Source organism: Nannospalax galili, unplaced genomic scaffold (assembly GCF_000622305.1).
Source record: "Nannospalax galili isolate Female #2095 unplaced genomic scaffold, S.galili_v1.0 scaffold188, whole genome shotgun sequence".
In the NCBI taxonomy this organism is placed as follows: Eukaryota; Metazoa; Chordata; class Mammalia; order Rodentia; family Spalacidae; genus Nannospalax; species Nannospalax galili.
The window spans coordinates 3,947,932-3,966,190 of NW_008360325.1; the positions used below are offsets into that span (position 1 = coordinate 3,947,932).

At 48.0% G+C, this 18,259-nt stretch overlaps 1 protein-coding gene across 4 annotated transcripts in view; it reads right to left on the minus strand.

Annotated features, from left to right (window-relative positions):
• Positions 1-18,259, minus strand: part of Wdr25 (WD repeat domain 25) — a 150,516-nt gene that overhangs the window by 48,307 nt on the left and 83,950 nt on the right. For all 4 annotated transcript variants that reach the window (XM_008825618.3, XM_029559962.1, XM_029559960.1 and 1 more), the window contains exon 3: positions 7,292-7,439. In XM_008825618.3, coding sequence (XP_008823840.1) covers positions 7,292-7,439 — 148 coding nt within the window. The remainder of the gene's footprint in view (positions 1-7,291; positions 7,440-18,259) is intronic.

Consider the following 18,259-nt stretch of genomic DNA (forward strand, 5'->3'; position numbering starts at 1 on the left):
GATCCATCAATGCTGCATCTCGTACAGTCGTGAGGTCTGAGTGCTGAGTGAGCAGTGCATATAGCACTCTGTGGTGAGCAACCAAAGAGAGCCGTTCCTGTTTGAAAAATTAACCCCCAACTTATTGAATTCATCCGTGGTTAAATTAAAAGCTATAACCAAGGGATGCCGTGTTCTAACAGCAGGAACCTTGAGAGACTAATGACTGCTGAGCTATCGCACGAGGCCTGGAGAATACGGCGGTGCCTCGGGCTGGCTTCTGGGGAGAGCTACAGGAAGGCTGGGGAACACCCATCAGTGGCCTTGACAGGACACTAGCCACACTGGAGGGGAAGTCTTTGTCCTCGGATCTGTTTGCACCTCTCCTTTCCCAGACCTGTGGCTTCTCTGTCAGTTCCCTTGTGGACAGGACTTCTTCAGTATACTGGCTAGTTGTAACAGGCCTTCCCCTGGGGGACTAACTTGCTTGTCAGCTTGTTATAGGAAATTCTGCTTATTCACTGTAGGCTTATAGGAAATTGAGCTTTAAAATATTTAATCCATTGGTACTTGGCTATATTGATCTGCTTATAATGAGCTCAACCAGTAAAAAAACTGAATCTTCTTGGAGTTAAGAAAAATTACTTCTTTTCCTTTTTGGATCAATAATGATACAAACAGAAAGTAAGTTTCTGGGCTGAGAGGTGTGGCTCCATGTTAGAGTACTTGTTTACACGTATGCAGCTCCAAGTTCAATCCCCAGCACTGAAATAAATCATCATTAAAGCAAAACCATGTTTTAAGCACACTGTAGAAACTCAACATGCTCTCCAGATTCCGTGGCTACCACAGTCTCGCTGTCAGTATCACAGGGAAGAGAACCTGGACAACACTGGGCAGACAAGGCCTTGGAGCTGCCAAGTCCTCTCTCCTGGAGAGGGACCCAGCTCCTCTGAGGTGGCCACCCATGCAGCCTGGGCAACATAATCTGTCCAGTTTAATGCCTGTCCCAGAATACCCTGCAGTCACAAAGGCTCCAGGACCCTGAAGGCCCCCCATCTTCATTCAGCGTGTCTGGCTCCCAGGTCCATATCTGGCAATCCATGGCATTTCAGGTCAAATGAAACCAAACTCCTGGTCCCCAAGAAAGAGTGGGGACAGTCATATCCTCTGCAGGGAGCTCCCATTAGCCAAGTACCTCTCAGTTCAGGGGTGGGAGTACCAACACACATGGCAAGCTTGTCCCTCAGGCCTCTCTGGAGCTTGCACTTGCCACACCACAACCCTGGGCACTGGCAGAAATTAACCTGAAACTCAGAGCTGGGGAAGGAGAGCTTGGTGAGGGAAAGGACATCTGGCCACATGAGCCAGCCACGTAGACACCGGCTGGACTTGTCTGACCCCAAAGCCTCTCTGTCTGCGTCCCACCTCCAGACCCGCCAGCTACTCATGACCTTTCCTTCTCCTTAGCTCTTTGTTCCTATCCACAGACTCAGGAACATGCAGGAAAAATGTTGACAAGGGAAAGCTTATGTTGTTGGCTCGTGGTAATTGAGCCTGTGTTCCCAGGCAGCAGGCATATGACTCATTTCGCTAAAATCAATATCGTTACACTCATCCTCTGGGAAGTATTCAGCCAGCTGTAAATTTACCATCCTGACTCAAAGTTAACGAGAAAAGAAGCTTGCTAACTTTCAAGTCAACCTCCATGTATCAGGAGTAGGGGCTGTGTTGGCAGGAGGGCAGAGGCCTGGCAGGTGTGGGCTGAGGGTCTGGTGGGCCTCATCTGCACACCCACCAGTGGAGCTCTGAACTCACCCGCAGTGCAGTCCAGAGCCTGGAAAGCATCCTTCACCTGTGGCTGTGAGATCAGAGACTACATATGCAGGAGTGTACCACACAAACAGTCCGGCTGGAGGCAGGAAGCTGGAAGCCGCTACTGTGCTCGTCCTTCCTAGTCCTGCCACTCTGTACCACACAAACAGTCCGGCCGTAACTGGCTGCAGGCAGGAAGCTGGAAGCCGCTACTGTGCTCGTCCTTCCTAGTCCTGCCACTGCTTTCGGTTATCTGGACAAGACTGAATTTCCTAAAAAGGGGGTTGGGGCATCTAAAGTACAGGCCGGCTGTGCCACAAAGGCTTGGATGGAAGAAGCTTTGGTGAAACAAACATAGAAACCCACCAAGCAGACAGTAAATATGCCTGGCCATGTTTGGGCTCCAGGGTCGGCCAACAAAGGTACTTACCTAAGAAAGCCCAGCTGTTCCATCAATGGCTGCTGCTTACACACAAAAGGAACATGGCCACTGTAAGGACCATGGCAATGAATAAAGTCATGCTGAGTCCCAGGTGCCACCTTCCTCATGAGGAGGGCTGGCATGAGCCTTCCAGCTGAGGATGAGACAGGTTTGTGGAGTTGCAGACAGACCCTTCCCAGAGCAGAGTCAAATAAGAGGATGCTCAGGGAGCTTCCAGGAGAGGAAGTTACAGACGACAGAGACACAGATGGAGGGATAGGAAGGGTCCTGTGGCATGAGTGACAAAGGGGCTGAGTGGGCAACTGTTCACTTGGGCAAGGGGATACCTGAAGGACAGTGGCCAGGGACCATCCTCAGCTCAGACCCTACTGGGCTGCAGAGCCTGCAGGGTTCCCCTTGGATCAAGCAGCAGATATCACTGGGTCTAAAGCAGCAAATAGGCAAGAGTGCCAATCTCTGAAAGCATGCCCACCCGCTGAGGCCTGTGGTACAGCCAGCACAGTTTCCTTCCAGGGCACTGAAGGGCCCTAAGCAGTGCCTTCTGGGGTACGCTAGAGAAACAAGTTAGTCACAGAGCTTGAAAACCCAAGGACAGAGGCCCCAGCCCCAGCACAGCACTTCCTTCAAGCACCAGTGGGAGCTGGTGCCACTTCAAAGGCTTAGCCTGATGCAGAGCCTCCTTCTACGACCTCTCCTCCAAAGCCCCAAGAGCCCCCAGTACTCTTCGCCAGTCTTCACTCGAACGCTTCCCACTCTTCCTGCACCAAGTGCTCCAAAGCCGCAGGGCTAGCACTTCTGCTGGAGCACCCTTCAACCAGTCACTTCTCCAGGGGCATCAGTCGAGACCAGTCGGGCATGCCATCTTCCCGAGGCCCGTTTGTCTGCAGGTGGTAAGCCACTGATTGCTAGGGGACAGCCAAGCAACCCACCAGAAGTCAGGTCAAGACAGTTTGTCCAGAGCAGGGAGAGGCATGAAGAGGGCCTGGCAGTCCATGTATCTGCAGACACCTCTGTGTCCCACAGGACCAAGCTGGATACAACTGGCATCACTGAGTGGGTGACTTCAAGAAAGTCACCAAAACACAAAAAGCTTCAGTTTCTGCATCAAAGAAATAGGGATAGAGATGCTGCCTTCACAGGTCAGTGGGGGACTAAACATGTCACCTAAGCAAAAGGCCTAATCTCTTTGTCCCTATCAGCTTGATGCTGGTGTGGTAGCATGTGGGACACAGGGCTACAGAAAGGGCTTTGACAGCAAGCCACTCCCTCTCTCTCTTTACGGCATCGCTGTGACACAGCCTAGTCACATGGGGCTGAAGATATTTGTTAGAAAAGGAGTGGTCATTTAGGGAACAGTCCCAGCCGGTCAGTTGTTCCCACCCACCATGACCCCACCATAACCCCAACAAAAGACACAGGGACACCATGAGCAGGAAGAGGCAGTCAGGGCAGTGGGCATCCCAAAGAGGAGGGCAGACATCCCCAGCCATAAGCACCTGGAGTTCTGCAGAAGGCTGGGGTCTACACACCCACCCCAGACCTCAAGTAGAGGGAACATGCCATCCCACCACCAGGAGGAGGCAGCCACCCGCCACTACAGAGGAGGGTGACTGGGGGTGGGGGGCTGGAATCAAAGAGCACTCAGATCAAAGAGCAAGCTCCTGGGGATTCTGAGGGGGGACTGACTGGCTGATTAGTATGCAGGATAGGTCACACACAAAACCAATGACACTTGGGACCACGGTGGCATGTGCCAGTGTTCCCTGAGGCCGCCTGTGCCTAATGCTGCAGAGACGTTTGTTAGGGAGATTGCAGACGGAAACAGGAGCGCCAAAAATAATTAATCTGTGAGCAGATTTGATTAACTGTTGATTCATGGTTGTTCCGTAAGCCAACAGCCCGTCAGAACTATAAATTAACGAGATAAAATGGTGCTGGTCCTCCATATTTCAGGCCGGGTATTGACATTTTAGAATCCACAGATTTTTAACTGTATTGATTGAGGACACCAGGATAAATGGCCTTGGCGCCAAATTCCCATTAACGACAATGGGCACCAAGTGACTAATTCCCAAAGTGCTGCGGTGAGAATGCTCTGCGCTGCCTTCTCCTGGCAGGGAGCTCTAATTAGATTGAAATGAAAAAGCCAAATCACCATGGACGAAAGAGGCAGATGAAGGAATGGAAGATCAGACTTGGGAAGAGAAAGTCAAAGCAGGACAAAGGGCACAGGGTAACAAGTGCACCCCAGCCTCAGTTAAGGGAACACAGCAAAACACAAGATGGGGCAGGGGGTGGGGTGCAGATGTAAAGACAACCACCCCAGCAGCCCCCAGGAGCTTCACTGCCCAGGACAGGAGGGGATAGCAAGGGCCAGCCTCAGCTGGCCGTCTACACACGTGAGCCAGTCCCAGTCAGCTGACAGAGAGACCACCAAAATAGGCCCATCTTCAAGAAGCTCCCACACCCACCCCAGGATATGGACAAAAACTGCCAGCCACCCTTAGCACGAGAGGCCTCATCTAAGGGCAGAGGCCTTCCCCAAGGCTGAGACCCAAACCCTTCAACTGTACCCTCCCTGGAGATGTACAGCATGCCCCAGCACAGACCCTGCACACAGTAGGGGTATTATAAGTAATAAAGGAAGGGGATGAAAGTGGACCTTCAACAGATGAGCCCTATGCAGCCACTATTCCCAGTAGAGTGGCATGAAGTACCTTCCGTCCCTCCCTATTGGACAGCAGCTCCCACAGGTAAGGCCGTACCTCTCACTACCCACCGAGCAGACCAGAGGGCTCGGCCAGCACACTGCCCTCCAGTCACAAGCTCCACCACACCTGCCAGGAACAGCCCCTCCTTTTCCACCCTTCCACTGGCCATATGTCACATGGACCCCCTGCCCAAAGTTCTGACTGGACCAAGATCCACTGCTGTTCCAGACTCATCAGTGCCACAATCCCTGATGTGTCAGGCAAGAGGATCCTCTGAGTAGCTAAACATGTCAGGGCCCTCATGCACGCCTATGACCCACTCTGGTTTTCATGTGTCACCCTGTCCTACAAAGCTCTGGCCTCATGGTTCTGCCTGCCGAGGACCAGTTTCCTTTCTCCAAACATGGCTTGTCTTCTCGAACCCTTGGTCTGCATGCCTCCTAGCTCAGCTTGGGTTTTACTTCTTTTCAATATATTTTTTTTTGAGGCAAGAGCTCATGTATTTCAAGCTGGCCTTGTACTTACTATGTAGCCAAGGATGGCCTTTTGAACGTCCTGCCTCAGCCTCTTAAGTGCTAAGATTACAGGTGTAGCCCACCTCACCCAGTTTATACAGTCTTGAGAGCAAGCTCAGGGCTTTGTGCATGCTAGGCAAGCACTCTCCCAAGTAAGCCACCCCCTCAGCATTCCTCCTTGATTTTCTACCCCACCTCCTTAAGGTTCCTGTATCTTCTCTGCTGTGGTCTGAGGCTGTTTCTAACCACCTCATGATTCTCCAGCATGGCCCTGGGACCATAGTCAGCTCTGTCTCACATACACAGCATACCTAAGGACATGTGGACAGCAGCGAGCAGGCAGGTGACAGACTTTGTGGCCCAGCAGACAGCGCATCCATGTGTACCACAGATGTGCTGGTGGTCCTGACCAGTGTACAAAAGGTGGTTCTGAGGGTCACTGTCTTCAACAGTGATGAGGCCTAAAATCAGCCAGCCAGGAGGAAGGCTGTGGGCAATGCCCAGCACAGCATAGACAGCAATTGGAGTCTGCCACTCCATTACCAGCCCCATCACCACCATCACCAAGTGGCACCAAACTCCCTGAGCAGTAGTGACCTCACAGGGTTTGATTAGCAAGACCAGTTGGAGGCATACCTATGAGAGGAGCGAGCCAGCACCTGGTACCAGGGGAGGGCATAGGCTTTCAGGTATACCCAGGACTCCTGACCCCTGCCAGCCATGCAACTGTGAGGCCTAGAGAAAGTTCCTTCACCCTGAGCCTGTTTCCTCACCTGGAAAATGGAACTCATTGCTTCCAGAAGCCACAGTGAGTTCCACATGTCACTTGAAAAGACTAGGCACGGTCTCTGGCACCTAGCAGGGACACCCTAACCATCAGTCATGTCATACTCCCCTCCTGAGAATGTATGGAACTCAAAGAAGCTGCAGGCCATTTCAGAGGCCCATAGAAACACATTGGAGCAGACTCAAAGGCCACTACTAATGAAAGCCCCCTGTGTACTTCCTTTCCAAGGCTGCAGAGGTTGGACCCAGATCCTTCTAGATCCTGGAAAAGACATGCCCCTAAGCTTGCTACCATGGGACCAGCTGGGCCACTGCTGAGCTGTGTGGTAGGCTAGTTAGTTGGCTACAGTGAAACCATGGGGCTTTGTGATGGACCCCTCCTCCTGGCCCTGACACTGTGCCTAGCAGGAAAGTGACCAAGGAGGGAGAGAGCAGAAAGCCACATGGACACGGAAGGAAGCTAGGTCCAACTCAGGCAGTATAGGTAGGACCCCAGCTCCAACAGTCCCTGGTCTGCCTGTCCTGTTGCTGGGTGGGCCACCCTAGGCTGCTGCACAGAAGCTGTGTGGGAGAATTCTTGCTGGCTTCTCCCTCCTTTACCAAACCTGATCAAGGGTCCCTGAGGAGCTACCTACATGAATGCTTCTTGCCCGGGTGCCCCTCTGAAGATTTCCCTAGGGAACTGAGTCCCAACCACATGGGCTGACAGGAATTCTAAACTGACTCCAACCAAAGGACACAGTGATATTTCAGTCCCAATTACACATGAGAAGTTGATTAAAAAGCTGTCTCTTTATCCGGCCCTGCAGCATGGGGCTGAGACAACCTTGGCTCTGTCCTCTGCTGACTGGCAGAGGCTCTGGTGCCTTGTTGGCAGCCACAGTGCCACTGGCAAATGATGTGCACACTCCTCAGTGAAAGGAGCTTGTCCTGAGGCCCCTGCGACACCCTGACACCACAAGTGGCTGTGGTCAGGACCTTCCAAGAGCCTTCCCAGTAAGAAGGCTGCCAGCTGCCTGGGGCAGTGGGACAGCAGGACGCACCTGTTTCGAGGTCTGTTAGGTGCAGGGCAAAGTCAAAGCCACCGCTGAGGATCCGCTGGCCACAAGGAGACCACCGTGCAGCCCGCACCGCCTCACTGTGTAGGGCGTAGGTCTGCAAGCAACGCCCTGAGTCCACAGCATTCCACACCTACAAGGAAAACACAAACAGGCAGCACCAGATGCTGTGATGAGGGCCTGAGCTCCAGGTCAGCTCGGCCTTGCACGGGGCAAGGGGCTCGCTATGGAAGCAGATTCCCATTATTTCACATCACATCTAGACTCACTTTTCCTTGAGGAAACATGCAGGCTTCCTTTTTCTGGGGCTGAGAAAACAGCATTTCCTGTCTCTATTCACCTACCCAATTGCTCCTACCTGCAAGCCACAGAGGTGCTCACAGTCCTGGGAAGCTGTCCTAGACGGGGCAGAGCATACAGTCAGGTTACAGTCAAGGGATAGCTTTAAGACTGAGACCCACAGAGGAGCTGGCCACAGATATGCAAGGAGCAAACACAGGGGCAGCTATGCTTCTTTTTAGGAGAGAGGTGCATCCAGGCCCCATCCTGGCTCCCCATGAGGGAATGAGTCTTCTGGGAGAAGGCCCCGAAATACACTGAATGACTTTGCAGTGGGTCACAAGCCCAGGCACAGCCCTGCAGGCAGGCAGCTGGGAGGCTGTGCTTCCAGCACAGGCCCTCAGTAGGAAGCACTTCCCTTTGACACTGCTACTTGCTGGTCACATGACAGTCCAGTGGCTCCACCTCACTGGGCCTCAGTTTCTCCCTCTATGAAGTGGAGTGAGGACAGAGGAGGAAGTAGTGCAAGGCATGCGGCAAGGGGGCCAGAGCTGCTGAGTGCTCCTTGGGACTTGCAGGGACTGAGGTTCTGAAAAAGCAAGATCCCCTGAATAACTTTCAGGGAAAAGGGTGCTTCATTTTCCTTAGTAAGAGAAAAATTCAAACGATCATGCCCACGCACGTCCACAAACCTGCTCCTAGGGGCAACTCCCATTAAAGATGAGCTAATTCCACCTGACAAGTCCTGAAGGCTCTCAGAACACAGTGGATCCAGAGTTCTGAAAGAGTTTTCCTAGGAATATGTAAACATCTAGGCTTCAGAAAACAAGAGGTCAAAAGGGCCTTCACAGAAAGTGAGGAAAGCTTCATTCCTTCCTTCCATACCAGGGGTTAATAGCTAGGTCTCAAACTAAAATAAAGTCAAGGAACAGCAGTAGTTACATGTAAAATACAGACAGAAATAACAGACGGGACAGCCAGAAGACTTCTAAGTGGAGAGTGAATGGAAGGGCAGCAGAGCGCAGAGAACTATGTTCAAGTACAATAGTAACAGAAAAATTAACACAAATGAGCAAGCTCTGCAGGCTCACATCGTTAAACAGTAAAAAGCTAACGGTGAGTACAAAAGACACCTGCATTTACAAAGCATGATGGTGCTTTTAAAGACACAAACTACAGGGGCTGGAGAGACAGCTCAACAGTTAAGAGCACTGACTGCTCTTGCAGAGGACCCGGGTTCGATTCCCAGCACCCACATGGTGGCTACGAACTGTCCTTAACTCCAATTCCAGGGGAATCCGAGGCCCTCTTCTGACCTTCGCGGAATTGCACGACATGGGTGCACTCATTTACATGCAGGCAATACACTCATACACATAAAATGAAATTTAAAAAAATAAGAAGAAGAAGAAGACACAAACTACACTCCAGGTATGATGGAACACACCTTTAATCCCAGCGCTTGGCAGAGAAGAGGCAGGTAGATCTCTGTGAGTTCAAGGTCAGCCTGGTCTACATAGCGAGTTCCAGGCCAGATGGGGCTACAGGGAGACCCTGTCTCAGAAAGACCGAAAAAAAAAAAAAAAACACCATTAAAGACACAAACTACAACATCATACCAATTAGGCTGACTACAAGAAAGGGAGGGAAAGAGGGAGGGAAGGAGGGAGGGTGGGAGGGAGGGAAGGAAAATAGAAAATGTTGGCATGGATGCAGGAAATCAGAACCCGGGTACACTGTTGGTGGGAATGTAAGATAGTGCAGCCATTATGGAAAACAGCTTGGTGGTTCCAAAAAAAATTAACATAGCTACCACATAACCTAGAAGTTCTACTTTCTGGTATACACCCAAAAGCCTGATGCCAGGGTCTCAAGGAAATTCTGTGTAGCAGCAGTATTTACAGAGCTAGAGGGAGGAGCAGCCCACATGCCCAGCGAGAGGTGAGTAGATAAGCAAATGCAGTCCATGCACACAGTAGAACATGGCTCACAAAGGAAGGCCATCATCACACCAGCTACAACATGGAGGGCTTGAGGACATTATGACAGTGGAACAGGTCTCACCCAAAAGGATGACTCCTGATGGCTTCCCTTTACCATGCACCAAGCTGTCAGCATCACAAGCATGTGCAGGAGCTGGGAGGCAGGGGCTGAAGGGCAAGGGGAGGGGTCTGGAGGTGGGCAGCAGCGACGGCTCTGCAACAGTGTCAACGACACACTTAAAGCTGGTTACAACTGTGCTGCCGTTCAACAATTTTTAAAGACACACACAAAGCAAAATGTTATATTGTATATTCAAGCATTTATATTAAGACCGCAGCCTGGGGAGGGTGTCCACTCTGGGGACTGCTGAGAGCAGCATCTAGAGTGTGTGAAGTAGTGACAGAGCCTGAAATTCTCAAAGGTCAGCACAAAAGGGGGTTGTAGAGTCAAGACAAGGGGCTGAAACAGTGGCCACCGTGGTCAGATTGGACCTATCTTAGAAGACCTGAGGGGTTAAGCCGGGCGTGGTGGTGCATGCCTTTAATCCCAGCACTTGGGAGGTAGAGGCAGGCAGAGCTCTGTGAGTTCCAGGAAAGCTGGGGCTACAGGGAGACCCAGTCTCAAAAAAAAAAAGACCTGAGGAGTGAGAAACAGCTCTGTATGAGTGTACCTGGCACCAGCAAGCAGCCACAAGGCCAGGGTGCCCAGAGACGTAGACCGGACAGGGCAGGAAGAGACACAGAAAGGAGGGGGCTGTAGAGTAGAGGAAGAAGCAGCAGGAATCCCCCAATGAAGCTGGGACAGGAGGGCAAGAGAGACCACAACCTTAGGCTTGGGGCCTGAGTATAAGGGGGATGGCCTGCTCTAGGAGAAGCAAGTTGAAGACCGAGAAGGCCGAGCTCAGCACTGGGTGAAGGAAGTGCCATCCAGGACGGCACAACCAGGAGAAAGGAGGACCCAGCTGCGGGCCAAGCTCTGGGAGTCCCTGCCCCAGAAATGGTGTCTGGGTCATGCATGGCTCAGCTCTTCAAGAGAACAAAGGTAGGCAGAACAGAGAGGCAGGCGCCTGGGTTCCCGTGTTCACAGACTGAGAATGGAGGGGTAGAACAAGAAACCAGAACAACAGGGAGAAAAGCCAGAGGGCAGCCTGCAAGCCAACAGAGACCCTGGGCCTGACGGTCTCAATGGTGGGGACGTGGGTGTCTTCGAGGTTACTTTGTGTATTTCTGAGTATAACATAAACATTTCATAATTTGAAATAAAGCTGTGAGGTTAGTGAGGAGGGAGAAGAAAAAGGAAAAAGTAGAAGAGATGGAAGAGAGAGATGGAAAAAAGTGGCGAGGAACAGAGAGAAAGGAGGAGCAGGTGGAGGCAGCCATGAACAAAAGCAGACAAAAGGAAACCGTTGCTCCATGACACCTAGGCCAAAAGCAGCAGCCACGGCACGGCATTCTTGCAGGAACATCCTGCATGGACCTGAGTCTAAGGAAACAGTACAACTGGCACATGGCGTGACAGGCCCCGGGGAGGTGAAGCCCACATGGCTGTCTGCTGACGCACTCTGCTGACGGCAGCAGCAGAATCAATGCAGACCAGTCAGCCCCAGCTCTACCAAGGGCAAAGGCGAGAGGAATCTTTGCCAATCACTCTCCCTAATTGAATTGAATGTTCATTGTCAGGCTTTAAAGATTAATTCCCAAACACTGCGGCAGCCCCAAGTATCTGCCTTTTCTCAACCACATAATTAGAGAACCCAAACTGCCTTCACAGAATTAAGGAGTTCAGACTTCTGTCAAATGTTCTGAGATGACTCCATGTATTAACTACGACGTACTAACATGGTCTGTGTGTCCAGTCAAAGCAACAGCTTTGACAAGAACATGACAAGTAAAACATGGTAGAATCAGTTCCCTGTGCCCCGTGTGCTCTGTGTGTCATTTCCACAACAGCTCCTCTCGGTCTCCAAAGACCAAGCAGACTGTTGCTTCAGCCACAGGCCACATCTTCTTGACTGCCTTTTGGTTGGGGTTTGAGTTTTGTTTTCATTTATTTTTTATTATTGTCATTAGTATTATTACATTATTGGCAAGTCCATGCCTTGGCACACATGTGGAGATCAGAGGATAATTTTCACGAGTCAATTCTCTCCTTCCATGGGTTCTTGGTATCAAACTCAGGTCATCAGGTTTGTGTGGCAGGGGCCTTCACCTGCTGAGCCATCTCTTCTGGCACAGTTTCTTTTCTTTTAAGAGAAATGCAATCTCCTTATAAAACATTCAAACTCTACAAAAGCACAAAAAAGCAAAATCCTGCAGGAATCAACTGTAAGATGGCTACTTCTCTGGTTACACTGGAAATAAGCATGTGTGTGTGTGTGTGTGTGTGAGAGAGAGAGAGAGAGAGAGAGAGAGAGAGAGAGAGAGAGGAGAATTTGCATATGGGAGCACAAAAGCACACGTACCACAGTGCATATGTAGAAGTCAGAGGACAACTTCTGGAACCTGGTTCTCTCCTCCCACTGTGGGCTCCAGGGATCAAAGTCAGGTCGCTTGCATAGCAAGCATTTTTATAACCATGCTGAGCCATCTTATTGGCTTTTTTAAAAATTCAGGAATAAATGTCAGATATTGCCAAAATTTATCTACCAAAATGGACACAGGATTTTTCCTTGATAGTTAATCATTAATATAGTTGGGTCACTGATGTTGAATTGCAGTGACTGATCTTCAAATGCTAAGCCAAGCTTCTATTCCTGGGACAAACCCTGCTTTGTCTTGATATTATAAGTGTATAGTTGGCTTGAGTTGCTAAAGCTTCATTAAAAACTTTTGCATTTAAGTTCATCAGAGATATTGGATTGATGCTGGCTTCTCTTACAATGTCTTTTTCTTGGCTTGGTGTCAGGGTAATCACAGCCTCACAGAATGAGCTGGAGAGTGTAACTCTTCTTTGATGATCCAGAACAGTTGGTATAGAATTACATATTTGGGGGCTGGAGAGATGGCTCAGCATTTAAGAGCACTGACTGCTCTTGCAGAGGACCCAGGTTTGATTCCCAGCACCCACATGGCGGCTACGAACCGTCCTTAACTCCAGTTCCAGGGGAATCCGAAGCCCTCTTCTGACCTCCGCAGCACTGCATGACACGGGTGCACTCACATACATGCAGACAATACACTCATACACATAAAACAATAAATTTTTTTAAAAAAAGAATTACATATTTGTTTCTTACAGCTGCTGTGACAATGTACTCAAACTGGGTGGCTTAAAGAGATACTGGTAACCACACAGTTCTGGAGGCTAGAGGTCTGAAATCAAGGCACTGGTAGGGTTGGACCCCTCAGGGCTAGGGAAGAAGGGTCTACTTCAGGCATCTTCAAGGGCCTGTCTTCCATTTACATAGCATTCTTCCTCCATGTACATCTGTCTCTAGATCTCCCTTCTATGTCCACCTTCTACGGACAGCATTAGAGCCCACCCTATCAATCTAACTTTGAAATAATTGCCTCTGTACCTATCCAATCTCCAAATAAGGTTACTGTGATGGTCTGAATAAGAGGCATCCCCCATAGGCTCAAGTACTGAAACACTTGGTATACAGTCCCCAGCTGATGGCACTGTTTGGGGCAGTCATGGATCCCTAGGAGATGCAGCCTTGCTGGAGGAAGCACCTCCGTCATGGAGGGCGGGCTTTGGAGCTCACAGCCTCCTCCCACTTCCAGCCTCACTCTCTCTGCTTCCTGTACATGCTTGAGGAGAAGTGAGCTCTCAGCTTTCTGCTCTGGCTGCCTCCTTCCATGCCTCCCCTTCCACGAAGAACTCTTATTTTTGTTTTTTAAGGGTATGAATGTATTGCCTGCATGTATGTGAGTGCACCCATGTCATCCAATGTTGTAGAGGTCAGAAGAGGGCTTCGGATTCCCCTGGAACTGGAGTTAATGACGGTTCGTAGCCACCATGTGAGTGCTGGGAATCAAACCCGGGTCCTCTGCAAGAGCAGTCAGTGCTCCTAACCACTGTGCCATCTCCCCAGGCCCCATTCATGATGAACTCTTATTCCTCTGGAATCACAAATCAAAACAAACACTTCCTTCAATAAGTTACATTGGTGTTTTATCACAGTAACAGAAAAGAAACTAATACTGCCACGTTGTGAAATACCAGAGGTTAGGACTTCAAAATTTAAATTTGGGATGATGGGAGTATGCGTAATTCAACTCACAGCAAACTGATATTATTTCTCCTTAGATGTTTGGTAGAATTCATTAGTGAAGCCATTAAGGCCTGGAAGTTCTCCTTGTGGGAACAGTTTTAACTAAAAATTCAATTATTTTAATAGATATGAATACATTTCTTCTTGAGCGAGCTTTTATTATTTGGGTCTTTCAGGGGATTTGTTTGTGTCATCTGAGTTGTAGGGTTCGTGAGCACAAATTGATCATTCATTACCTCTGTGCCCTTTTAATATCTGTAGGATGTATAATTAACTCACTTTCATCATTTCTGTTATTGGTAATTTGCATTTTTCTCTTAACTCTTGATTCTGGATAAAGGTTTGTAACATTCATTGATCTCAAAGAATCAGCTCTTGATCTGGGCATTGTAACACACACCTGTAATTCCAGCACTCAGAAGACTGAAGCAGGCGCATCAGTGAGAGTTCAGGGCCAGCCTGGGCTATAAAGCAAGACACATATATACATATACACATACACACACACAATAATTTTTTAATAAAAAGGCCAGTTTTTGCTGGGTGTGGTACATGCCTTTAATCCCAGCACTCAGGAGGCAGAGGCAGTCAGATCTCTGAATTCAAGGGCAGTCTGGTATACATAGTGAGTTCCAGGCCAGCCAGGGCTGCATAATGAAACCCTATCAAAAAACAGGGAGAGGGGGCTGGAGAAATGGCTCAGTGGTTAAGAGCACTGGCTTCTCTTGCAGAGGATCCAGGTTTGAATCCCAGCACCCACATGGCAGCTAACAACCATCCATAACTTCACCAGGGGATCCAATGCCCTCTTCTGACCTCCACAGACATTGTACAACATGGGTGCACTGGCATACATGCAGGCAATACAATCATATGTATAATAAATATTTTTTTTATCTTTTTGAGACAGGGTCTCCCTGTAACCCCAGCTGTCCTGGAACTCACTATGTAGACCAGGGTGGCCTTGAACTCACAGAGATCTGCCTGCCTCTGCCTCCGGAGTGCTGGGATTAAAGGTGTGAGCCACCACATCCAGCCATAAATAAAATATTTTAAAACGGGGTGGGATTTAAGGTGCATTGTATCAAATGCACAAAAATTCAATAAAAATGTATATTTTAAAATTTTTAAAGAATTCTTTAAGAGGGGGCAGTTTTTGATTCACTGGGTTTTCTTTCCTGCTTTCCTGTTTTCTACTGTAAGAATGTCTGCCCTTTACTTATTTACTGGGGCTAAATTTGCTCTACCTTTTCTGGTACTTCAGTAGAAGCAGAGACCACTGAGAATCTCTCCCTAATAATGTACATATTTGGTGCCATAAATCAGTATGTAAGAACTATTCTCGCTACATGTAACATGCTGTGCTCTCGTATGCAGTCAGCTCAGAATATTTTCTAGTACCACTATCAGTTTCTTCTTTAACTTACGGAGTTGTTTGGCTTGTTTGTAGTGGTGTTGGGGATGGAACCCAAAGGCTCTTGCATGCTACCGCTGAACCACATCCCCAGCCTGGCCCTTTGACTATTTAGAAATGTGTTTAGTTTCCAATAGGGAAATTTCCATTTATCTTCATTATTAATTTTTAATTCTATCTAAGGGAATCGATTGTGAATGAGTTTGACCCTTTTGAATTTGCTGCTGGACTTGCTTTATGGCCTCGACCATGGTTATCTTGGTGGATGTTCCATGTGACGGAGAATTTGCATTCTGTTCCTGTGACGCGGAGTGTTACACAGATGTCAATCAGGCCATGATGGTGACAGTGTTGTTCCAGTCCTCTACATCTAAACTGGTTTTCTGTCTGCATGATCTATTGATTATTGAGAAAGGGCTAGAAATCTTCAGCTACCCTGGTGGGTTTTACTGTTTGTGCATTCCCTGCTGACGGCTTCTCTTCGTGTGTTTAGAGCACTCTTATTATGTGTGTATATAAATATTTATGCACCTGATGTTTATGTACCCAGTGTTATGCACCTTTGGGGATGTCCTTTGATGAACTGATCCCTCCTGTTATTATAAGATGACTCTCTTTATCCCTGTAATATTTTCTGCTCTGAAACCTGCTTTGCCTGATATTTATATAGCCACTCAGGCTTTCTTTTATTACTGTTAGTATTGCTTATCTTTCTCCATCCTTTTAACCTTTTTCTGATTCTATATTTAAGGTGGGTTTCCTGTAGGCATTGTATAATTGCATGTTGCCTTTTTATCTAACCTAACAATCTTTGTCTTTTAAAACAAGTGTTTAGACCTTTTCACCTATTTTTGATAAGGTTGAGGTTTAAATCTTATTTGTTTTTTTCTTAACCCTGTTATTTGTTCCTTCTCTCTCTGTGCCGCCTTTTGGATCTTTTGTGATTTCATTTTACTTCCCATTGTTATGACCTGGAACCATAAATCTTTTTCTGTCTGTCTTATTACTAGTCACTTTAAGGTTTACAGCATACATCTTTAACTTAGCCCAGTCTACACTCAAGAAACAATGCCACTTCCCTTATAATATACGCACCGCAAAACCATGCACAGCATTCCTCATCTTTTATCATGTGTTGTACATCTCTGCACATCATAAATTGCATGATGCATTACAATTTGACTTTACACAGTCAATCATCATGGCAAATCATTTTTAAATAAAAATGGAGTATTTCCATTTCCTCACCTGCTCACCATTCAAGCCTCAGTGCACATGGTGCAGGTGGAGACTGCCGCCCAGCACTGGTTTCCCTGCGCCTCGGGGCTCCCTTTATTAACGTTTCTCACAATGCAAGTTTGCTGGTGATGAGAAGGTATTCTGCCTTTCCCTCTCCAAGAGCATCTCACCAGGTAGAACTGCACTTTACAGCAAAGCCCTTGCAAGATGATTAAGCAATTAGAACTCTGGTGATTTTGGAGATCAGCATCTCATCACAGTTTCTCTGGGGCTATGGTCAGCCCCTTTAATGGCCATTCCTTGCTCACCTGTTTCTAACCTAGCATCCCTGTGACTAACAGGTGAAGTCTTTTGGAATGCATTAAGAGACCACCAGCTTCCACTAACCAAAAAGACTAAGAAAGTCATCAGAGAGTCTCTGGGACTAGAGCAGACATCCTCACTTTGCTCTAACCTACCTCTCAAATCAAAAGTGCCTTGATTTACAGCTTTCTTTGTTCTGCCACTATTAAAAAATTTTAATTTAAATTAAAAGAAAACCTATTATCATAGTGGAATGTAGAATTTAGGGTGACCTAAATCTGTGTGCCCAGGCCATGGTCACTCATTTTTGGCTCCAGAATAAACTATCTCTTATCCCCTTTGAGGTGAGGGTTGTGTTTTTACTCTGACAGTATCAAGTTTTTGGTTAGCAGTGGTTTGAATTTTTCTCCTCAGTACTTTAAAACTGAATTCCTCTATCTTCTGACATTATTTCTAGTAACAGTTGTTTGTGTTTGTTTGGGTTTTATCTTTCTTTCTCTATATATAATATGACTTTTTCTCCTTTGCTTCCAAGCCAGGGAGAAGGCTCGGTGGGTACAGCACTTGCGACACAAGCATGAGGACCTGAGTTTGAATCCCAAGAACTCATATAAAGCCGGGTACAACAGCATGTGTATGTAATCCTACCATAAGACAGCCAGGCCAGCTAGCCTGACCTACTCAGCAACAAACAACAAGAGACCCTGTCTGAGGTGGAAGGTGAGGACCACCACCTGAGAGTTATCCTCTGACCTCCACATTCACACCATAGCACATGCACAGGCATGTGCACAGGCACACACACACACACATACATGCACATACACAAACATCATGCACACATACTCCAAAGTTGTTTGTAAATATTTATTATTTTTATGTGTATGAGCGTTATGCTTGCATGTAGTAAATGCACCTATGTCATGCAATGCCCATGAAAGTCAGAAGATGGCATCAGATCCCCTGGAACTGGAGCTACAGACAGTTGTTAGCTATCATGTGGGTGCTGGGAATTGAACCCAGATCCTCTGCAAGAGCAGCCTTAACCGCTGAGCCATCTCTCCAGCCTGATTGATTGTTTCAACCCTCTCTCATTATGTAGCCCTAGCTGGCCTAGAACTCACTATGTAGATAAGGCTGACCTTGAACTCACAGAAATCTGCCTTCTTGTATCTCTCAATTGGTGGGAACACATAAAGGCTTAAAAGATTTTCCAAGCTAATGTGGTGGTACATGCCTGTAATCCCAGCACTCAGAAAACTGAAGTGAGAGGATTCCCCAGTTCAAGGCCACCAGTCTGGGCTACAAAATGATACCCTGTCTCATCAAATAAGAAACTTTTGGTCCCCTTTTTTTTGCAAACATTTTTTCTCCTCTGAGCATCCTCATTCCATGCATACTGGTGAAGCTGAAGTTGTCCCAGAGCTCACTCACTGGTGCCCACAAGCTTTCAAGCTTTTTGCTCACTCTATTTCGGATGCTTTCTATAACTGCTTTCAAGTTCACACGTATTTTTGTC